Below are 24,990 nucleotides of genomic sequence, written 5' to 3' on the forward strand. Positions count from 1 at the left end.
AAATATAATAGCTGTGTTTGGTTGCTATGCAGCACAAAGTTGTGCGTCGTTGCCAAGAGGAAACGGAAATAAATCTTCTAAAGCTGCAGATTTCCTCCACTGACTAAATTAAAGATTTTTATGTTTACCTTTTTAGATTTATGAAACTATCTGCAGGTGTTTTGAGACTTTTGCGGTATTTTCGCGTCTTGAATTCTGCAGGCGTGTGTAGGGTGTACTACGGCTGACCACTAGCGCTCCTCATCCCGCACAAGGGAGTGACACACAAACACAATGGGAGGACAGAGGCAGCATTGATAACGCCGCTGTACAGCTGTGCCTTTAAACCAGTCTACTACCGAAGCGGCACTAATGTGGAGCTGGTATTTTAAGTGCAGGCCGGTGATGCAGTGAGGATCGATTGGCACTGTGATAAATGCATGTGAATCTGCAGTAGGGCATTAGTAGGGTATTGTCTTGAAGATTTCAGATCTGTCCTTACAATGGATTTCCCTTTCGATCTGAATGCGCTTTTCCCCGAGAGAATTTCAGTGCTGGATAACAACTTGAGTGCTGGTCGGAAAGCGCATGGGAGGTAATGTATGTCTTAATGTGTGCTGGGAGAAATGGGTGTAAGCTGTTTGCAACGTGCTCTGCTTTTGTATTGTGACAGTGGATACGACAGCTGTGCATTGCACATACATTGCTACCAGGTGGGGGTTTAGTATGTTCTTTTATCAGGCTAAATGTGGCATTTGGTGCAGGTCATCTTTGTTATCTTTTTTCCTGTAATGATAAGCCTATTGCTGTATGGAGACCTTGACGTCAGAGGATGCAAATGCGGCCCTGAGTGAAAATCAAATCTGACATTAGTCTGTTTTAATCTGCAACTGGTTTAATCTGAACAGTGCTGATGCAGCAAGCTATTGACTTTACTGTAAATACACTATAAGAAATCACACCATGCAATAGATAGACAGATCAATGCACTTTTCTTAAAGTGCTACAATGCATTACAAAGATAAAAAAAGTAATGGTAAATAAATAACAACAGTAGTTAAATTTTAAAATCTTTACTGAAAATATGTGTTTAAGCAGTTTTTTGAAGCAATCAAGTGAAGAAGCATTTCTAATGGAAGCAGGTAGTCAACTGCATATTTTTGGAGAAATGAAAGCAAAAGCCATCCCTACCATAGATAGATTTATTAATAAAATGCAGGAATTTGTGTTTTTTTTTTGTTTTGTTTTTTTTAAGTGCACATAATTAACACTGTATGTTAATTACAACATACACTGCCGTTAAAAAACTGTGGGATCGGTAAGATTTGTAATGTTTTTGAAGAAGAAGGCTTTTAGGCTTGTCAAAACTGCATTTATGTGGTCAAAAATGCTGAAAAATCTGTAATATTATGAAATATTTTTACAATTTAAAATAATTGTTTTCTAGTTGAATATACTTTGAAATATAATTTATTCCTGTAATGCAATGCTCAATTTTCAGCATCATTATTGCAGTCTTTAGTGTCACATGATCCTTTAGAAATCATTCTAATATGCTGATTTATTATCATTTGTGCTGATTAATATTTTAATGGAACCTGTGACTTTTTTTTTTAGATTCTTTGATGAGTGAAATGTTAAAAATTAACAGCATTTATTAAAAATAGAAGTCTTTTCTAACAATATAAGGGATTACTATCACTTTTTTGTATCAATTTAACACATTCTTGCTGAATTAACGTATTCATTTATTTAATTTATTTACATATTAAAAAAAGAAAGAATAAAAATGTACTGACCCAAAATGTTTAATTAATTAGTTACAAAAGTTTTCTATTTTAAATAAATGCTGTTCTTTTAAACTTTTTATTCATCAAAGAATCCTGAAAAAGTAACAAAGGTTCCAAAAAAATATTAAGCGGCACAATTGTTTCCAAGATTGATAATAAATCAGCATGCTTGAATGAAATCTGAAGAATAATGTGACACTGAAGACTGGAGTAATAATGCTGAAAATTCAGCTTTGATCACAGGATTACATTAAATTTTAATGTATATTAAAAAAATAGAAAACTGTTTTTTTTTTGTTTACATTGTAATAATATTTTACAATATTGTTTTTTTTTTCTGTGTTTTGATCAAATAAATGCAACTATGATGAGCATAAGAAATTTGTTTAAAAAAAAAAAAATAAAAAAACATACTGATCCCGAACTTTTAAACAGCAGTGTGCATTACAATAAATAAAACAATTATAGCTTTTAAATGAATGTTTAAAAAATATTTTTATTTAAGCAGTGTTCTGTAAATTTGATATGCCAACGTTAAAATAGATCAAATTAGTATTTTGTGTCTTTTAGTTCTTTTGTGGTAATTGGTCTTTGATACACTAATGTGCCACTAATCATTGACAAAATTCACTTTTAACAGATGTACATATTTAAATTTAAAACCTTTTTGGTAAAACAGACCAAAATATTGATTTTAATCCAACCAGATGCTCTTTAGAACAGTGTTTCCCAACCTTTTGGACTCTCTTTTGTCCAAGACAGTATTAAAAGGTCCTCAAGCTGATATCTCATGTATAAATTCAATAAAATAAAATAAATATAAAATAAAATGTCAGTTTAGTGGTGTTTCTTTTTTTTAAATTAGGATTATATTAGTATGTCTACTTACTGGGGCCCCCTGGAAGTTTGCAGATGCCCCCTAGTGGCCCTCGGCCCCCTGGTGGAGAACCATTGCTCTACATACCTTTGGAACAAACCATGATTCACAACTGTGATGTAACGGCGGCCTATTGGCTGTTTAGAAAAATAGGTCAAGCCGTTTAACATGTTCCACCCAAATGTTTTCATATCTGAACACAGGACAAAAACTGCACTCATCAAAGATTTCATGGGGTCTTTATTTGTATATATCATTATAACAGCTATTGAAGAACCTAAAATGTATAGCGCAGCTATATATGATTCAAACCGAACAGTTATGCTTTGTAAACGTGTATGCATCCGTTATGAGTGGCTAATTCACATTTTCCGTCTTTTGTGTGTGACATACCTGTTTTGTTCTCCAGACCAGATCCTGTTCTTCAGATCAGCACAGTTATAGATGAGCTGGGCAAAGCCTCGTCTAAGGTACTAATGACTGTCGTTTGTCTCTTTTTGAGCTTGCAGATGTCATGCAATGTCAGTTTCAGTCTGTCATCATGTCATGTGTGTTTGCAACTCCTCAGGCCCAGCAGCTGCCTGCTCCTATAACCAGTGCTGCAAAGCTCCAGGCTAACAGACACCATCTCTACCTCCTGAAAGACGGAGAACAGAACGGGTTCGCTTGCTCTCTCCATTTCTCCCCCACCCTATGCTTCAGATTGAATCTATTGTCAATACAGCTGACCTCTCTACTTCCTGTTTTTCCATTTCCATTACATATAAACACATCCACTTCTAGTGTTAATAACAATCTTTGACTCCCTCTTCCTGTCTTTTGCATTACCAGTGGGAGGGGTGTTATTGTTGGATTTCTGAAGGTTGGCTACAAGAAGCTGTTTTTACTTGTAAGTGTTTGCTCATTATGGAGTTGGTAATTAAGATGCATCAGTGCTTTACAGTATGTTGTAATTGCATCCAGGACCAACGGGGGGCGCATTTGGAGACCGAGCCATTGTGTGTGCTGGATTTCTATGTGACAGAGACACTGCAGAGACATGGCTACGGCCTTGAACTCTTTGACTTTATGCTGAAAGTGAGTGTCTGTCAGGATATTTTACTTGTTTCAATCCAAACCATGTGACTTTCTTTTTTGCGTGGAACGCAAAAGATGTTTCAAAGAATGTTCACGCTGCTCTTTTTAATACAGCAAAAACAAAAACTAGGTTGAGGAACAAAAAGCACTGTAGAGGTATCATAAAGTGGTCAATATAATTCATTCATTCAAGTCGGAAGGTCTGAAGAAACTTAAATGTAATTCTTTATTCCTTTATCATTTTCTCCTTCACGGTAGCATTTAAAAAATCATTTTCAAATGTACATATTTAGGGCCCTATGATTTCCGTGATGCGCAAAACGCATAGAATTGTGAAATCCAGTCACAAAAATGGAATTTACTGGAATTTAAAATGCGGAATGTCATGGAATTTGCCAAATTTTGGATGAATAAATCAAAAGTAGGTCAGTACACTTAAATCAAAACGCAGTATGGACTAGTGTCTGTAAATATGTAGCTGCAAAAATGCTATTTAAATATGAATCCTGCATGTTCTGCATGTCTCTGTGTGAATGGATGGCGCAGACGTGCCGTTTTGTTTGCTGCACACATACTCACAGCAACCCGTCAAAATAAAAGTTCGGTTTAACAGACACTGTTAGACTACTGTTTTTCAAACAAATACGTATAAACCATATTACATTTTTACCATGGTATTGAGGTGCTATATTTGTGGTTTTAACCAACCAATGGTTAATAATAAAAAAAAACCTCAAACAGTTAGAATAATTAAATTCCACTGTATAAAAATAAGGCTGCTACCATTTTTACTGATATTAATGATTTTGATAATAAACATAAATCTACATCTGCATCCTAACTCAAGCTACTGTCAAATGTGTATTTAAAAAAAAAAATATATATATATATATATATATTTTTAAAATATTATTATTAATATTGTGAGGAAACACAAACCTGTTTTCTTGATTTGAAACAATATTACTTATTAGAACGTGTAGAACTAAGAATTTTTTTTTTCTTATTCAATTCAATTCAATTCAAATTTATTTGTATAGCGCTTTTCACGATACATATCGTTGCAAAGCAGCTTTACACCAAATTGACATTTTTACAATATATGTAGTAGTATTATTAATTTTAATTAATTTTGTTAAGGAAAAAAATGACTGGAAAAGTGTTAAAAAGACGCCAAGTGTTTGTCATGTTCTGACCATAACATCTGGTCATTACATCTTTCACATTGGAGTAAAAATGTGCCTTTAAACTTGAAAGAAAAAAAAAATTTAACATCTGTTGTGATAATTATCAATATTGACTGATATGAAAAAAATTATCTTGATCATTTTTTTGTCTATATCGCCCAGCATTAAATGATACTACTACTGCTAATAATAAAATTATTATTAAAACATTTTTTAAAAGAATATTTACCAGAAAAGTTATTTACCAGAATTTATTTATCAGAAAAATGTAAATACACAATGTTTCTGAAAAAGAAATGAATAAAATAATAATTAATTAATTTGATAAAATCAATTAATTAGAGATGCTTTTGATTATTAAAATTTAATGAAACTATTAAAGTGGAATCCAGAAAATGAATGGAAAACAGAATAGTAAATAGTAAAAAATAAATAAATAAATAAATAAAACTGAATTTGAGAAAATAATACAAGTAGACGCATTTCACAGGTCCTAAAAACTTTATTTTTGTTAAACCTTTAATAAATTGCTATTAAAGTCTTTAAGTTTCATAGTTTCAATTAATTAGACATGTGTTTTATAAATATTTTTTAAATCAACCATTAAAACAGAGTCTAGAAAATTAAAATGGAAAAATAAAAAGAATCTAGAAAAATTAAAACGGAAAAAAAATGAATTTTGGAAAATATAAAACATTTCATAGGGCACTAGTAGCACTACATATTATACGTCTATGACACTAAATGTCATTTTTTTTTTTTTTTTTAAATTTAGGTTGTCAATGATTAATCGCGATTAATCGCATACAAAATAAAAGTTTGAGTTTGCCTAATTAATGTGTGTAATTATGTATATATAAATACACACAAATCAATGTATATGAGATATGTATATGTATATGTATAATATGTTATTTATGTACAAAATATTTTATTTATATATAATATAAATAATAAATAAATTATAATAAATACATATACTTGTAAATATTTCTTAAACATATACATGAATGTGTGTATTTATATATACATAATAATTACACACAGCAAACACACACATATTAGGCAAACTCAGACTTTTATTTTGTATGCGATTAATCGCGATTAATCATTTGACAGCCCTAGTTTTAATGTTTTTCGAAAGCTACGTGGCAAGGTTAAATTTGCAAAAGTGCGATTAAGTTTTGAGCACTATGGTAAAGGGTAAGATTTTTGTTAAAATACTTACATTTCCATTGAATACACATAGACGATAGCACATTAGCTATACTGTATGGACTGCTTTTATGCAGTTTTTGAAGCTTGTGTGGAAAAGAGCAGCAGGAACATTTTTCCAAATATCTATTTTTGTCATTTCCGGAAAAAAAAAAAAGTGACAGAACAATATATGAGTGAGTAAATTATGACACAGTTTTCATCTTTGGGAGAACTATTCTTCTTTTTTATTGTCTGAAGTAGAAAAGTTGTTGTAGTGACCCATTGGTATTTGCTACGTAAACAGTCCTGTTTGAGTTTGTGACTCATGTTTTCCTGTCCTGATCATACTCTCTGATTGAACAGCACAAACGGGTGCAGCCTGAACAGATGGCGTACGATAGACCATCTCCTAAATTCCTGTCATTTCTAGAAAAGCACTATGATCTCAAGAACAGCGTGCCTCAGGTATGATCCACCTTTAAAGTCAATCAGAGCGTGTGTGGTGTTATGCCCAGTGAGGGTTTTCTCCTTTACAGTTAATTGCGTCACACCTGGTTAGGAGGAGACGATGTTACTCTTTTCAGAATTCCAAACTGTAACCCAGTTTGCACTTGAAACAAACTAGATTGCACTATTTGATAAAATGACTTCGTCAGATACCAGAATAACGTGTGATACGTGACGTGTGAGTGTGTTTATTTGCACACAATACAGACTTTATACAATGGTATTTTATAATTAGGTGTGTATATGACCGTTGCAAAACTTGATTGTTTTAATGTCATGTTTTAATTTCTTTTCCTGTCACACTTGTTCCTCTCAGGTGAATAACTTTGTGGTTTTCACTGGCTTCTTCCACACTAGATCAGGTAATGGCTGACTGCATCACTGTTCTTCTGTGTTCTTATGTGGGTTTGGAATGTTGTTCTGGATCTGTGCCAGTGTTCAGTGACTTGTTCTCTCGGGACAACAGCCTCCCATTCTCTTCATCATAGTACGTGCACGGCTGCGCTGTAATGAAATTCCTCCTCTTTTTATTCCTCTTTTCTTCCTCAAATTTCTGCAAGTAATTTAGCTCGATCCACTTACCTTACAGAGTCCATTCAAGCTATTCCTGACAGTGACAAAGAAAATACTGGCTATGGAAATTTCTTTTGGCCATGCAAATTTAAATAATATATTTTGCACAATTTTTTTCCTTGCTGTTATTGTTAACTAAAAAAAAAAATTAAAAATGATTTCTATTTTTTTTTAAAAATCTAATCTAGTAAAAGTTGAAGTAAATTTGGAAGTAATTCTGAAGTACATAAATGACTGAATCTAGAACTATATATATATATATTGAAAATATTTACGTGTATATATTTTTATATTCGTATAATTTATATTATATACAAATATATTTAATATATAATCATAACATATTTTTTTAAATATATACATGCGTGTGTATTTATATATACTATACATAATAAATATACACAGTATACACACATATATTATGTACACAAAAAACTTTTGTTTTGGATGCAGTTAATCATGATTAATTGTTGCCCAACACTACTTAGACCTGTTAGATTAATTTTCTTGATTTCAATTAATTAGATATGCTTTTTGGTACATAAATACATTAATGACTGAATCTAGAACTGAAATAAAATATCAAATATCTAATTTTTATTAAACTTTTAGTAGTGCCGGACAACAATTAATTGCATCCAAAATAAAAGTTTTTGTGTATATAAAATATGTGTGTGTACTGTGTATATTTATTATGTATATATAAAGGCACACACAAACAATATATTTTATATATTTATAATTTATAAAATACTTACATGTATTTACATGTGTACATAACATTAAAAACAATATATATATATATATATATATATATATATAAAACTTTTGTTTAGGATGCGATTAATCCCAATTAGTTGTTGCCCAGCTCTACTTTTAATAAATTGCTGTTAGATTGTGTAGGTTTTATGATTTCAATTAATTAGACATGCTTTTTTTTAGACAGATCATTTTTTTTTATTAGCCATTAAAACACAGTCTGGAAAAATTCAAACTGAACTGAAAAAGTGAAACAGAATTTGGAAAAAAATAAAATTGATTTTCATATTCAAACTTTCCCCATCAAGATGAGAACTGATATCAGTGATGATAAATGGTGTTTCAGACTTGCTGAATGCTACATGGCAAGGTTGAATTTGCAGAAGTGCGAAAATCTGAAAATGAAATTAAATATAGGTATTAGAGGAAAAACTTAAAAGTAAAACTTGAAGTAAATTTGGAAGTAATTTTAAAGGACAAACATGATTGAGTTTAGAGCTGAAATAAAATATCAAATAAATTAATAAATATGAATAAAAAACGTAAATTGATTGAAAAAAAAATGTCAAACTTAAACTAAAATATAACAATATAAGCTAATTGAAAATACAAATTATACTATTATACTATAGTATATAATAATACTAAAAATTAATTGGATAAAAAAATTCCATTTATGTAAATCATATGAAAGTAGTTAAAAACCAAGGTACATATTGAACCGTGGACTAACAGTATTGTTGTATCCCTAGTATTTACACAGTTTTATCGCTGTTTTTGTTGTTAGATTTAGTACCTTGTGATTTTGTTAATTTTTTTTTTTTTTTTTTATAGCAACTGAAAACTTAAAATCTCAAAATTCATCCTTTGAAAACCATTTTAAAATCAGACATTGCATTACCATGGAAATTGTACATCAAAATCATATTACAAAATGTTTTCGTTCATGAATTATAAAAATTTTACTTTCGATTTTCATGTCCGTGTTCAAGATAGGGAGTGGCAGTTAAAGGGTTTAGTGAAATTAAAGTATTGCCAAGTAAGCTCTGACTAAGTAAAATTATTCAAACATTTACTGGCCAAGCTAAAGATACTTATTTTCATTGTTAAATTTACTTAACTTGGGTAAGTGGGTTTTACTTAATTCTGTAAGTGAAATTCTATATGATTAGGTAATGCTTACTTAATTTCTCTTATGAATGTTAAGTTCAACAGTAAGAAGATTAGTACTGAGCAGTAGCAGTAAAATGTACTTAAAATGTGTTACGAAGATTTTTTATTTTTTATTTTAAAGTAAATCCTACAAGTTATTTTTATTCCCTGAATTTGTGACAAACGCTGTAGTTGTACAACTATGTCTCTGTGTAAAACTACAACTGTCACAAAAATGTCATAGCATAGTTATTTTTAGTTTCTCTTTCTCCTTGATGGCTTCGGTTTGAGATAAAAACATTTTTTCTTTTTCCGACAACTGATAAAGATCACTGAATTCACTTACCGAACTCTAGACTATCGTTCTTATACTTAAACCTGTATGTCACATTCCACATAGTTATCAGCCAACTGATGAGTAACTTTAGATGGAAATTTAATAAAGTCCAAAATCTAGAAGTTTCTCTAAAACGTTAACAGTATTCTTTTGCTGCCTTGCAAACAAATTACATGTCAGCAGATTCAATAAGAAATCAAAGAAAAGTCTGTCTTTGTTGTGCTTGTCCATAAAGCTCGCAGCTGTCTTTTGGTTCTTTTATTGGTTTATTTATTGTTTTATTGTATATTTTTAGTGCTTCTGTATTTAAATCAAGTGTGCTTCCTGAAATGTATAAAATGCCATCTTTGTGCCTGGCAAAACATTTCCAGAGCATTTATGTATGTTTATAAATGACTCACCAAGCCCAGATCTGGGCTGTTTATAGTTGGTAGTTACCCTAGACTGGGTTTAACATGTAAACAACTCAAAACATTCATTGTTCAAGTGCTTTTGTCTCATGAAATCCACCCAGGAACACCTCCCTCCCCTCCGACGGATCAGGGGATGTACGGATATTTGTAAGGACATTGAATATCTACTCTTTCCCTTCCCTACCCTGCCATCAGCCACTTATCCCTCCCTTTTTGTATACTCATATTTTAGGAGAGAGTCCACTCACTATAGACTCTTCCTTTGCACTCAAGCAGTCCCCCATAACCTCTGCCCACATAAATCAGTCCCGACAACTCACTTGCAAACTCACTCCCTTGCTGTTCCCCTTTTAAAATCAAATTATAGATGAGTGCTATATGTTTTCCCCAAAGTGCAGTGGAATGATAATCGATATATGCATTATGTCCATGGATATTTATGGATGTGAATATCTGTGAAGAGTGCAGTGTGTGCTGTTTAACTGCTTGACTTATTCTTGTTTCCACTGGCTCTTTCTGACCACAATGCTCTTTTATTTTTTGTACAGCGGTCCAATTGAGAAAAGTTCCCCCAAAAAAGCCAGAGGGAGAGATCAAACCGTATTCACTAATGGAAAGAGAAGGTAGGTTCCTCATAGGTTCTGTGTTGTATATTTAACTCTCTGGCACAATACAGATCCTAGTAGCTGACATTTACACTGGCTAGCTGAATACTGACATCATCCAGTCGCTGTAATAAATAGTTTTAGCTGGAAACAGGCCTCCCATTATTCATTAAATGTCTTGATTTGGTCCATCAGTTACTTCAGAGTTCTTAGGAAAGAGCTATTTCAGTGATCACAGGCATTTTGCGAGGAGCAAGTACTCTCACTCATAGTTTAGACATATTAGGGTTGTAATTAGGGGACTGTGAGCATCAAAATCCATGTCTCAATTCAGGAACAAAAAAAACCTGTTCTTATTCAGAGCTGGTTCAAAATTAGATTTTAACCGTTCATGTGGTCTTTTTAGTGATTCAAAAGCATATAGGTGTAGTCTAATTGTCTAAAAAATGATTCTAAGAAATCAGTTCATTTTAGTGATTTACAAATGTAAACTAGTGTAGTCTGATTCCTGAACAACACACATGTAAAAACAAAAAAGTAAACTAATGTAATCAGATTCCTGAATGAATGACTCCTGTGAGTCAGTTCTTTTTAGTGATTCAAAAGCATATAGGACAACTGGTGTGGTCTGATTGTCTGACAAATGATTCTAAGGAATCAATTCTTTTTGATGAGTTAAAAACACAAATGTAAAAACAAAAAAGTAAACTAGTGTTGTCTGATTCCTGAATAAATTACTCTTATGAGTCCGTTTTTTTAGTGATTCAAAAACATTCAGGACATATAGGACAGATGGACCATTGGTGTAGATTAATTTACTAACAATTGATCCTAAGGAATTGATTCATTTTTGTAAGTTAAAAACACAAATGTAAAAACAGAAAAGTAAACTAGTGTAATCTGATTCCTGAATGAATGACTCTTATGAGTCAGTTCTTTTTAGTGATTCAAAAGCATATAGGACAACTGGTGTAGTCTGATTGTCTGAAAAATGATTCTAAGGATTCAGTTCAATGTAGTGAGTTAAAAACAAACATAAAAGCAAAAAGTAAACTAGTGTAATCTGATTCCTAAACAAATGACTCTTATGAGTCAGTATTTTTTGTCATTCAGAAGATTATAGGACCACTGGTGCAGACTAATTGTCTAACAAACGATTCTAGGAAATCGATTCTTTTTAGGGAGTTAAAAACATAAATGTAAAAACAAAAAAGCAAACTAGTGTAATCTGATTCCTGAACGAATGACTATTACAGGGATCACTGGTGTAGTCTAATTGTCTAACAAATAATTCTAAGAAATCAGTTGTTTATAGTGTGTTAAAAACATAAACGGAGAAAACAACTGGTGTAGTTAGATTCCTGATCGATTGACTGTTATGAAGCGGTTCTTTTTAGTGATTCAAAAGCATATAAAACAATAGTTGTAGTCCGACTGTCTAACAAATGATTCTAAGACATCGATTCTGTTTAGTGAGTTAATTATAAATGTAAAAACAAAAAGCAAACTAGTGCAATTTGATTTCTACATGAATGACTCTTATGAGTCAGTTCTTTTTAGTGATTCAAAAGCATATAGAACAACTGATGTAGTCTGATGATTCTAAGGAATCAATTCTTTTTAGTGAGTTAAATATACATGTAAAAACAAAAAAGCAAACTAGTGTAATTTGATTCCTGAATGAATGACTCTTATGAGTCAGTTCTTTTTAGTGATTCAAAAGCATATAGGACAACTGGTGTAGTCTGATTGTCTGAAAAATGATTCTAAGGATTCAGTTCAATGTAGTGAGTTAAAAACAAACATAAAAGGAAAAAGTAAGCTAGTGTAATCTGATTCCTAAACAAATGACTCTTGTGAGTCTGTTTTTTAAGTGATTCAAAAACATATTGGTACAATATGGACAATTGGAATAGTACGGTTGTCAAGAAAATGATTCTAGGGACTCAATTCTTTATAGTGAGTTTAAAAATATAAACGTAATAACAAAAAAGTAAACTAGTGTAATTTGATTCCTAGACAAATGGCTCTTATGAGTCAGTATTTTTTGTCATTCAGAAGTATATAGGACCATTGGTGCAGACTAATTGTCTAACGAACGATTCTAGGGAATCGATTCTTTTTAGGGAGTTAAAAACATAAATGTAAAAACAAAAAAGCAAACTAGTGTAATCTGATTCCTGAACGAATGACTATTACAGGGATCACTGGTGTAGTCTAATTGTCTAACAAATAATTCTAAGAAATCAGTTGTTTATAGTGTGTTAAAAACATAAACGGAGAAAACAACTGGTGTAGTTAGATTCCTGATCGATTGACTGTTATGAAGCGGTTCTTTTTAGTGATTCAAAAGCATATAAAACAATAGTTGTACTCCGACTGTCTAACAAATGATTCTAAGACATCGATTCTGTTTAGTGAGTTAATTATAAACGTAAAAACAAAAAAGCAAACTAGTGCAATTTGATTTCTACATGAATGACTCTTATGAGTCAGTTCTTTTTAGTGATTCAAAAGCATATAGGACCATTGGTGTAGTCTAATTGTCTGACAAATTATTCTAAGGAATCAATTATTTTTAGGGAGTTAAAAACATAAACACAATAAAAAGTAAACTAGTGCAATCAGATTCCTGAACGAATTACTCTTATGAGTCAGATCTTTTTAGTGATTCAAAAGCATATTTGTGTAGTCTAATTGTCTAAAAAATAATTCTAAGCAATCAGTTTAATGTAGTGAGTTAAAGTCAAACATAAAAGCGAAACAAGTACACTAGTGTAATCTGATTCCTAAACAAATGACTCCTGTGAGTCAGTTCTTTTAAGTGATTCAAAACATATAGGACAATTGGAATAGTACGACTGTCAAACAAATGATTCTAAGGAATCGATTCTTTATAGTGAGTTAAAAATATAAAGTAAAAACAAAAAAGTAAACTAGTGTCATTTGATTCCTAGACAAATGGCTCTTATGAGTCAGTATTTTTTGTCATTTAAAAGTATATAGGACAATTGGTGCAGACTAATTGTCTAACAAATGATTCTAGGGAATCGATTATTTTTAGGGAGTTAAAAACATAAATGTAAAAACAAAAACATAAACCAGTGTAATCAGATTTTTGAATGAATGACTGTTACAGGGATCACTGGTGTAGTCTAATTGTCTAACAAATAATTCTAAGGAATCAGTTTTTTATAAAAACACAAACGGAGAAGAAAACTGGTTTAGTTAGATTCCTGAACAAATGACTGTTATAAAGTGGTTCTTTTTAATGCTTCAAAAGCTTATAAAACCATAAGTGTAGTCAGATTGTCTGACAAATAATTCTAAGGAATCAGTTCAATATAGTGAGTTAGAACAAACATAAAAGCAAAAAAGTAAACTAGTGCAACCTGATTCCTAAACAAATGACTGTTACATTTAGCCAATCAAAAACATACAACACAATCAGTATAATTCGGTTCCTGAACAAATTCTTTTAAGAGATTCAAAAACATCCAACACAAACAGTGTAGTCTGATTGCTGAACACATTATTCTAATGAGTTCTTTTTAGTGAATTACAAATAAACAGTCTCATTAGTGTAGTCCAGTTTACTAGTCCAGTGTAGTCCAGTAGAACAATTTACTCTTATGCATGAGCTATGAATCAAAAGCATAACAGTGCAACCAGTGTAGTCTGATTCCTGAACGAATGACTCTTATGAGTCAGTTTGTTTTGGTGATTCAGAAGTATATAGGACAACTGGTGTAGTCTGATTGTCTAACAAATGATTCTAAGGAATCGATTCTTTTTAGTGAATTAAAAACATAAACGTAAAAGCAAAAAAGTAAACTAGTGTAATCTGATTCCTGAACGAATGACTCTAATGAGTCAGTTCTTTTTAGTGATTGAAAGCATATAGGGCAACTGGTGTAGTCTGATTGTCTAACAAATGATTCTAAGGAATCGATTCTTTTCAGTGAATTAAAAACGTAAACGTAAAAGCAAAAAAGTAAACTAGTGTAATTTGATTCCTAGACAAATGACACTTATGAGTCAGTTTTTTAAGTGATTCAAAAACATATTGGTACAGTATGGACAATTGGAATAGTACGGTTGTCAAGAAAATGATTCTAGGGACTCAATTCTTTATAGTGAGTTAAAAATATAAAGTAAAAACATAAAAGTAAACTAGTGTAATTTGATTCCTAGACAAATGGCTCTTATGAGTCAGTATTTTTTGTCATTCAAAAGCATATAGGACCATTGGTGCATACTAACTGTCTAACAAATGATTCTAGGGAATTGATTATTTTTAGTGAGTTAAAAACATAAACATAAACAAAACATCTGATTCCTGAACGAATGACTCTTATGAGTCAGTTCTTTTTAGCGATGGTGTAGTCTGATTGTTTTACAGATGATTCTAAGGAATCGATTATTTTTAGTGAGTTAAAAACATAAACATAAAAGCAAAAAAAGTAGCGTAGTCAGATTCCTGAATGAATGACTGTTATGAAACAGTTATGAATCAGAAACATACAGTGTAGCCTGTGTTGTGTGACGAACATACAATACAATCAGTGTAGTGTGAAACATACAATGTCACCAGTCTAGCCCAGTTGAACAAATGACTCCTATGCGTAAGTTATGCATCAAAAACATAACAGTGCAACCAGTGTAGTCTGATTCCTGAACATATGACTGCAATGAGTCAATTATAGTGAGGCAATGGAATTGCATTTCACTTGTTCATCTATAAATTCCTTAAAACAACTAAAAGATTCATAAATCGAACTGAGGAAATTCCACTTCCTCTCTTGTGCAGTGGTGCGGGAGGAGCAGAGGGCTCTCCCCTGGCCGTTCGTTCGCCCCGCGGGTCCCCCCCACTCTCCCCCTCTGCTTCCGTCATCTCCGCAGTCCCGTTCGCTCAGTGTGGGATCCTCCCCCAGCCGGGCCCCGCTCCGCCCCGCCGCGGCCCCCGGGCTCCAGCAGGGTCAGACCCCCTCCTCCCAGCTCAACGACAGCTGCAGGGCAAAACGCACCAGGTACGTCTCAACCACACCTCACAGACCAGTTACGACATACTCAAGTCTAAATCCAGCACTATGCTTGCAAATATTTACATTGCATCCTCTTCGCTTTTTCCATCTGGGGCTTATTTTGGCGGCCGAGAGTATTTGCTCTGTGGGAATGAAAGCGAAGAGACACTAAGGTCGTTCATGTTCACTATGAGCCACTTCCTGTGTTAGATGAGTGTATGGTCGACTTGGCGGCAGGAATGTGGATTCAGCTCATTAGTGCATCATTAGTGTATCACTGTGTTCCGCGTAAAGGTCAGATACGCGGTCTGTTTATTCTTCTAACACATAAGCGGCCTTGACCACTTTCTTTTGGAGAATCGCTAAATATTTCTCCTCCTCTCCTCTCTCTTTCTTCTTCTCCTCCTTTCATCTCTGATTATGACATGCACGTTTTATGCATTGACTTCCCCTATTATGACACGCTCATTTTGTTGTCAAACCCTTCACTTTATTTAATGCGTTTCAACTTTTGTTTCCTTTTAACCACCTTTTTTCTCATTCTCTTATGCCAGCTCTCTAAATAGATCTAGGCTCAGCTTTCATTGACCCTCAGTCTTTAACGTTATTGTCTTAAACTTCTTAGCTAGTTCTAATTAAAGGAGTAGTTCAGCCAAAAATGAAAAATTGCTGAAAATTTACTACATCAAAGATGTAGTTGAGTTTGTTTCTTCATGGGAACAGATTTGGAGAAATGTAGCTTTACATCACTTGCTCACCAGTGGATCCTCTGCAGTGAATGGGTGCCGTCAGAATGAGAGTCCAAACAGCTGATAAAAACATCTACAAGTAATCCACACAACTCCAGGCAATCAGTTAACATCTGGTGAGGTGACATTTTTAACTTCAAGACATTTTTAACTTCAGACTGCTGTATTCGGCTAAAATGTGAGCCCTCTTTATATGGTATTTAATAATATTCATGTTTTTATCAGCTGTTTGGACTCTCCTTTTGATGGCACGCATTTACTGCAGATGATCCATTGGTTAGCAAGTGATGTAATGCAAAATTTCTTCAAATCAGTTCCTAGGAAGTAACTAATTCATCTATATCTTGGATGGCCTGAGGGTGAGTTAGTTCCCAGCAAATTTTTATTTTTGGGTAAACTATATCTTTAAAGAGATAGTTCATTCAAACATGAAAACTGATGTCGTTCTTTACTCAAACTTGTTACTTTTTTGTGGAACTCAGAGGGAGAATTTTGATTCTTGAAACTTTAAAAGAACAGTGTGAAGATTCTGTAGAATTCTATTTGTGTTCCACAGATTAAATATAAACAGCTTGACGATTAAGTCATGACAGAATTTTTCATCGTTTGACTGAACTAAAACTTTCTAATTTTGCTTTCTGCCTTGTGAGTGTATGAACGATACGATTGCCTGTAAAATGATTTGATAATACACATTTGTAATTAAATCGGAATATCTTTTGGTCTTTTCCGTACCCTTTCCAGTAAGGAGTGTTTTAGATAATAGAATAGAGTTTTTACAAATCAATTTACTATAGTGTTAACCCTCAACTGTCAAACATCCTCTGTCCTGAGCAGCAAGTAATAAAAGTTGCCATTGAAAAAAAAGTAATAGGTGGTATTGTTTAATCACTTGTCAATGAATTAATTTGTCATATAACATATTACTGTAACAGGATATAAGATGTTATGTATTAAATTCTAGATTTAATGTTTCTGTTTTTTTTTTTTTTTTTTTTAAGTTTTCAAGGGTTTCAGTTTTGTGTAAATGGATGGTTCACCCAAAAATGAAAATTCTGTCATTAATTACTCACACTCATGTCGTTCCAAACCCATAAGATTTTCGTTCATCTTCAGAACTCAAATTAAGATATTTTTGATGAAATCCGAGAGCTTTTTGACCGTGCATAGACAGCAACACGACAAACATGTTCAAGGCCCAGAAAGGTAGTAAAGACATCGTTAAAATAGTCCATGTGACATCAGTGGATCAACCATAATTTTATGAAGCTTTGAGCAATGTTGGGGGTAACGTTTACAACTAACGCAAGTTACGTGATCAGATTACCTTTTTTAAAAGTAACTAGCAAAGTACACATTACTTTTTAATTTCTAAGAAAATATCTGAGTTACTTTTTCAAATAAGTAATGCCAGTTCTTCCATTTATTGGCTGACAAGTCTCCTGTCCCCATGTTGAGAGAATTTGGAAATACAAAGGTGTTTTGTGCGCGGCATAAACATGATGTTACTCTTCTATACTAAGGGTCAGTTTTACTAAACAGGGCAAATTAGCATGAGAGCGCAATTCCAAAACAGCGCCAATGAGCGTTCAAATTTCTGCAGGTGATGTACTAACAAAGTGCAAAATAAAGAACACAGACGCAACATCTCATTTACATATCAACCAATGCAGTATACCAAGCGCAGCGCAAATTAGTGTAGTCACAAATAAAGAATAAAGAAATAAAAATGTCACGAAAGAACCAGAGGCCAAAACATGAAAGTTTGCTAGAAGTTTTGATAGGCCTGGTATTGTGTGACTCCTAGTTGAGGGTTCCAAGTCGTCTTTTATTTCCTGAAGCAAATTAAAAATAAAATAACTTGGCAAACGATGTGTTCTTCTGGCATTTAAAAAAAAAAAAATCCTTCTACAATGAGCTCTCTGTTCTCTGTGGTGCCTCCTCCTAGCAACAGTAATTACAGCTATTTCAAGCGCAAAATATGCTAAATATGCAATGCTCTTTTGGGCGTTAAATAATGCCGTAAATTCCAGTAATTTGACAAACGCAAACTTTGTGTGATTCATTTGAATACTCTCCTCCCATAAATTTTGCGTCTGAAAGGGAAACTCCTACAAATGCATGTTCAATAAGGTCAGGTGCAAAAACAACTGTGTCCATGCCTTTTCAGCGCTAGACGGTGTGCACTGGTGCAAGCTGTTTGTAATAATGGCCCCAAAAGTAAGCATGCATTAATTCATCTCACTCACAAAAAAGAGATTTGATATTCATCAAAACTGTGTTAAAACAGTGAAATGCAAACTCAGAATATGACACAAACCTGCAATTAATTGATCATGTTAAAGGGGTCATCAGATGTAAAGTTCACTTTTACATATTGTTTGAACATAAATGTGTGTTGGCAGTGTATGTACACATCTGCCCGATAATGACAAAAATCCACCCAGTGGTTTTCAGTTAACCTTTAAAAATAATATCCACTTTTTCAAATCAAGACATTCTCAGCTTCTTGTCTGTGTGGAGTCACAACGACAGAGGCCGCTCCCACATTGATTGACATGAACGTCTTACCCTAGACCCGCCCTGATTAAGCTGTAACAATCCGCCACTGTTTCAATACCGGAGCAGGGACGTAGACGAGAATAGCTCCTAAGCGATTGAGGTGTTGTGTTGTTGGATGTAGTAATGAACATAGTGGTCGTCATTTACTCCCGACATCTGAGCCGCTGAAGATGCAGTGGATTAAGTTTGTATGTGAAGAAAATGCGATCTACGTATATCCATCTATGTTTGTGCGAAAAATTGGTGATCCAGCTTCACTTACAGCAGAAGTGAGTGTAAGGGGTTTTTATGAATCTTTGCAATCGCCTTTCCCAATAACATGCTAGTCAGCAAGTTTCGTGGCTACCCCACAGAAGAGAGGGGCGGAGTGAGCAGAGCTCATTTGCATTTAAAGGAACAATCCAACAGAATAAGCTGATTTCTGCAAAGCTGATTTTGACGGGGTAAAAAGGGTGTTGTTTTACACTACCATTAAGAAAATGTAACCAAAGTGTGTTATAGACTTTTCATTAAGACCCTAAAGAATCATATCAACTTGTGGAAAATGGGCATCCGATGACCCCTTTAAATTCCAAAAAAAGTATTTAATTCCATTTTATTAACCAGTGTCTTTGCTGCTAACCTTTGATGATCCAGTTCAACCATACTAACAAGCAAAAGTGACTTTAGATAAACTATCATTTGTGCTTTATTGTTTTGTTTTTTTATTGCTGAAGAGTGAGAACCTTCTTCTTTTGTTCTACTGTACAGACGTGAATTTACTTTTCCTTCAGCCTGCGGCTATTGGTGTGAAAGGGCTTTTACATTTGCTAAAAATAGAACTTTTTATATTAAAAACAAGCAAGCCCTGTCCACAATTAAAAAGTAGCGCAAAAGTAACGTAACGTAATGTTTTTGATTTAAAAAAGTAACTAAGTAACGTAATTAGTTACTTTTTTAGGGAGTAACACAATATTGTAATACGTTACTTTTATAAGTAACTTTCCCCAACACTGGCTACGAGAATACTTTTTGTGCGCATAGGAAACAAAAATAACGAGTTTACTCAGTTGTTAGTCTTCGACACATGTTCGCTACAGTACCACGACGCATGTGTGTGTATTCCTCTACTTGTAAACAAGGCACAGCGCAACCGGTGTTAATGTTAGAGTGTGGGCTCCTGTGTCAGTGAACGCATCAAAGACTGACACGTAAGAGAAGAAATTGTTAAATAAAGTTATTTTTGTTTTCTGTGCTACAGAAAGTATTCTTGTAGCTTCATAAAATTACGGTTGAACCACTGATGTCACATGGACTATTTTATCAATGTCCTTACTACCTTTCTGGGCCTTGAACGTGTCAGTTGTGTTGCTGTCTAATAAGAGTCAGAAAGCTCTCAGATTTAATCAGAAATATCTTAATTTGTGTTCTGAAGATGAACGAAGGTCTTACGGGTTTGTAATGACAAGAGGGTGAGTAATTAATGACAGAATTTTTATTTTTGAGTGAACTGTCCCTTTAAGTCCAGATTTTTGTCTTGGCCTTTTAACGATGATAGAAGTTTGTTTGGTTTACAATTCTAAAACAATAGATATCATGTTAAAAACAAAGAAGTATCTGCATACTTTCTGGTGGTCAGACATTATACTGTGGTTAAGCAGATGACCTAAACTCTCCTAGAAACCTGTCTGAACTACAGTACATGCGTCCAACTGAAATGCCAGTTCTATCAGTTAAAAGGTTAAAGTACAAAATGGCTTCTGAGAAACGCTTGGGGATCAAGTTGCCACTTCCTTTGATATTTTAAGAAGTAAAATATCAGCCATTGCGTTTGACTTCCAACTCTAATGTCTGAAAAAAAACCAGACATTACGTTGCAACCATATTAGTTTTTAATCTGTCTTGAGATTAAAAATCCCCCGTCACGTTACACAATCATTGCCTGTGTCCTCTTTCACTGGAATCTGTTTTGAATTTGCGTTTGAGGTTATGTTTAATTACGTTTTTGTTTGTTCCTTTTTTCTGTCACGTTTATTTTTTTTATTATTGTTCATTTTCTTTGTTTTTTCATTTATTTCACTCCCCTCCCTTCCCGTCTCCACGGCCCTCCGTCCCGTCCCTCTATCGCTGTTGTTTGTCCATTTCCTCATATCCTGTAGCCATCAGGGTCTGGTTGCCAGGAGCAACCTCTACAGTCGCCATATCAACAGCCGAGACCTCGGGCAATTATTGGCGGAACAGGAGAACCCCTTGAAGCTTCCAGGTAATGCACCGTTTGAACCGCAATCAACCATTTACCAGTGGCGGGACTTGAAGCGTTACGATGGTACGCAGGAAACCGCATTAGTAAAACATTAGTAGCTGTCGTGTGTGCTTCCTCAGGGCTGAAAGCAGAGCTTTGTGAGAGAGTGTGTGACACAGGGGCAAACGCAGATGCAGTGGAACACAAACACACTTCAGAAAGGTCGGGCTTTTCTCACATAACCTTTGTGAGAGTCAGTTTCTCCTGGTGCTGCTTGTTGTATTGTTTACATGTGAACTGGAAGCGAATGCTGAAGAAAACACTAGGGATTGAGAGCGAGGTAATGACTAGGCCTCCACAGAATTGACGCCTACAGAATTCCACAGAAAGCACAGATGATTTCTGCTGAATTTGTTTGTTAATGAGGTTTGCTCTCCAAGTATCACTTTTATTGCAGGTCATACTGAGGGTTAGGATTTGAGCAAAACATTAACCCGGAGAATGCAAATTTGCTCCATTAGTTTGCCCGTACTATCATGCTTGTTAACGTTTTTTATTTGGAGGACAAAAATCCTGAAGGTCCCTGACCAAGCTTTGTGAAAAAGTAGTGCATTTAATTGAATTTAATGTGCACCCTTTCAAAATCTGCAAAATTATTTTACCAAAATAAGAGGGATCTAACAAAATGCATGTTATTGTTTATTTAGTACTGACCTGAATAAGATATTTCACATAAAAGATGTTTACATATAGTCCACAAATGAAAATATTTGAATTTATAAAAATGAACCCGTTCAAAAGTTTGATTTTTAATACTGTGTTGTTACCTGAATGATCCACAGCTGTTTTTTTGGTGTAGTGATAGTTGTTCATGAGTCCCTTGTTGGTCCTGAACATTTAAACTGCCTGCTGTTCTTCAGAAAGAACATTTGTTTGTTTTAACACTGAGGACTCATATGCAACTGTTACAGAAGGTTCAAATGCTCACTGACGTGTCTAAAGGAAAAAACATGCATTAAGAGCCGGGGGGTGAACGTTTTTTGAATTTGAAGATCAGGGTAAATTTCACTTATTTTGTCTTCTGGGAAACATGTAACTATCTTCTGTAGTCTCTAAAGGGCAGTACTAAACAGAAAAATATATATATATATATATATATTTTAGGCAAAATAAGAAAAATGTATGCATCTCTATTCTGTTCAAAAGTTTTCACCCCCCTGGCTCTTAATGAATCATTTTTCTTTCTGGAGCATCAGTGAGTGTTTCAATCTTCTGTAATAGTTGTATATGAGTCCCTCAGTTGTCCTCAGTGTGAAAAGATGGATCTCAAAATCATAGAGTTATTGTTGGAAAGGGTTCAAATACACAAACATGCAAAGAATTTGTGGGACCTGAGGGATTTTTCTCAAGAACAGCAGGCAGTTAAACTGTTCAGGACAAACAAGGGACTCATGAACAACTATCACTAAACAAAAAAACACAGCTGTGGATCATTCATGTAACAACACAGTATTAAGAATCAAGCGTGTGTTAACTTTTGAACGGGGTCATTTTTATAAATTCAGCTATTATTTTCTCTTGTGGACTACATGTAAACAAATGTTATGTGAAATATCTTATTCAGGTCAGTACTAAATAAAAAATAACATGCATTTTGTATGATCTCATTTATTTTGCTAAAACAATTAACATTTTGCAATTTTTGACCTCAACTGTAATTGTAGTTGCAGATAATCTTAATGAAATCTTAATGACCAGGTTTCTTAACACACTTAAGTACACTTTTAAAAATGCACTGTGTAATAAAGACAAATTAAATTTGTTTAGTCCTTTTTTTTTTTTTAAATATACTTTAAAAGTAAAAAAAGTACATAATTTATTTAATAATCTTTTTTTTTTAATTAGACTTGTGTCTACTTGATGTGTTGACTAACTTACTAAAGCATGTTGATTATTTTGTAATTTTATCTTTTTTTATAATTTTATATTTAGTTATGTTGTAAGATATTAGATTTAAGGTTAATATATTTTAATTATACTAAATTGCGACATCATTACAAATATGTAATTAGTAATAAATTTATCTACATAGAAGTTTCTGTAGAAATGACATTAATGTATATTTTAATCTACCATAAATGCTAGCATTACGCTAACCATATTTCAGAAAACAATAGAAGTAACATATAAAGATTTACTAATTAAGTGGATCAGAAATGCACTCAAAGTTCAGATAATGCATTTTATATAATTTACCAAATGTAAACTATAATGCATTTTCATATAATTGCACTTAATATGCAATAAGTGTTGAAAAACACTACATTCAGCTTGCACTTAAGTATATTCCTTTAAAGAATATTATTTTCATTTTAAAATGATGCATATTTCAGACGAATACAGTTATAGTTATATAAAAAAAAAAAAAATGTCCTGGTTTTTCCAAGCTTTATATTGGCAGTGAATGGGTGTTGAGATTTTGAAGTCCAATAAAGTGCATCCATCCATCATAAAAAGTACTCCACACAGCTCCAGGGGGTTAATAAAGGCCGTCTGAAGTGAATCGATGCGTTTGTGTACAAAAAATATCCATATTTAAAACTTTCACAAGAGAGTGTCAAGAGGAGGAGACTGAAGACTTTATTTTCTTTGCTGTAAACAAAACTTGGTTCTTGTGAGACAAGCATATTCTCACCGGAGCTTTTGTTCCGCATACGCCCTACTTCATCTGCTGGAACGGATCTCCACGAAAGCTAGAGATTATGGTTTATAAAGTTTTAAGTATGGATATTTTTCTCCCAAAAACACATTAATTCACTTCAGAAGGCCTTTATTAACGCCCCAGAGCCACGTGGAGCACTTTTCATGATGGATGGATCCACTTTTTTGGGCTTCAAAATCTCAACAGCCATTCACTGCCATTATAAAACGTGGAAGAGCCAGGACATTTTTTTTTTTTTTCTTTTTTGAGAGTCCAGTACTCTCAAATCAGTTTATTTTCCTTTACAGTCGGTGCAGAAAATATCACAAAAATGTGTGTGTTCTGTGTGGGCCTAGTTATTACTCAGTCACAAGAAATACAGTATGTGCATGTTCTTACTTTTAGCATTTTCTTTTTTTTTTTCCGATACAAGTTTGATTTCACTTGCTTCTTCACTTCTCAGCCTTGGCCTTGTACTTAATTCACCCAAAATCTTCATCTCTGCTGCTTAATGTTCTGCTCCTTCCTTTCTATCTTTCATTGCTTTTCATCTTCTTTTTCAGACCGCATCCTCAAGGCCAGGTTGTGTCTCTTCCGACACTTGCCGCCCCCAAGAAAGAGCATCTACAGGAGCAGGCCTCCATAACATCCCTGGAACGCAAAGAAGAGCTGCAGGCCAAAGTGTCACAAAACAGAGCAGAGGACTTGAGGAAAGGTGGAGTGGCTGGGATCGATAGGGGCGGAGGGAGAGGCGGATGGTCTTGGACGGTTGGGGAAAGCCGCTATACAGCCCAGTGGGTCCGACAGAAACAAGAGTACCGCAGCACACGGCCTTGGTGATGGAAGATGTTAAAGGAGCAGTTCATCCAAAAATAAAACTCTCAAGCCATCCTAGATGTATATGACTTTCTTCTTTCAGACGAATCCAATCTGAGTTATATTAAAATTTTTCTGTCTCTTCCAAGCGTTATAATGGCAGCGAATGGGTGTGGAGATTTTGAAGCCCAATAAAGTGCATCCATCCATCATAGAAGGTGCTCATAGAAAGGCTAATAAAGGCCTTCTGAAGTAAACTGATGAGTTTGTGAGATTGTTGTGAAGATAAATATCCATATATCCAATATCTAGCTTACGTGAACTGTCATACACGTGCTCGCAAGAGAGTGGTGTTTTAATGCTAGAGATTATTTTTTATGAAGTTATTAATATGGATAATTTTCATACAAAAACACATTGATTTGCTTCAGAAGGCCTTTATTGTTCCCCTGGAGCTGTGTGGA

General features: G+C 33.8%; 1 protein-coding gene across 8 annotated transcripts; it reads left to right on the forward strand.

Moving 5' to 3' along the window:
* The first annotated feature begins 69 nt into the window (after window positions 1-69).
* On the forward strand, window positions 70-24,646 carry atat1 (alpha tubulin acetyltransferase 1). 8 transcript variants are annotated; one of them, XR_007829840.1, is made up of 13 exons: window positions 70-574; window positions 3,056-3,116; window positions 3,215-3,306; window positions 3,478-3,535; window positions 3,610-3,723; window positions 6,471-6,572; window positions 6,931-6,976; window positions 9,950-9,995; window positions 10,397-10,471; window positions 15,264-15,483; window positions 20,927-21,030; window positions 21,150-21,231; window positions 24,274-24,413. XR_007829840.1 is itself a non-coding variant. In XM_051137101.1 (12 exons), the coding sequence occupies exons 1-12, from the start codon at window positions 483-485 to the stop codon at window positions 24,548-24,550; spliced, it is 1,287 nt and encodes a 428-aa protein (XP_050993058.1). In that variant the 5' UTR covers window positions 70-482; the 3' UTR covers window positions 24,551-24,646. The 8 variants fall into 8 exon arrangements, 7 of the variants coding, with proteins under 7 accessions (XP_050993058.1, XP_050993057.1, XP_050993060.1 ...); XM_051137101.1 differs by lacking the exon at window positions 21,150-21,231 and having other exon boundaries at window positions 24,274-24,646; XM_051137100.1 differs by lacking the exon at window positions 9,950-9,995 and having other exon boundaries at window positions 24,274-24,646.
* The last annotated feature ends 344 nt before the right edge of the window (window positions 24,647-24,990 follow it).

The sequence above is a fragment of the Labeo rohita genome, chromosome 19, assembly GCF_022985175.1.
Source record: "Labeo rohita strain BAU-BD-2019 chromosome 19, IGBB_LRoh.1.0, whole genome shotgun sequence".
Lineage (NCBI taxonomy): Eukaryota > Metazoa > Chordata > Actinopteri > Cypriniformes > Cyprinidae > Labeo > Labeo rohita.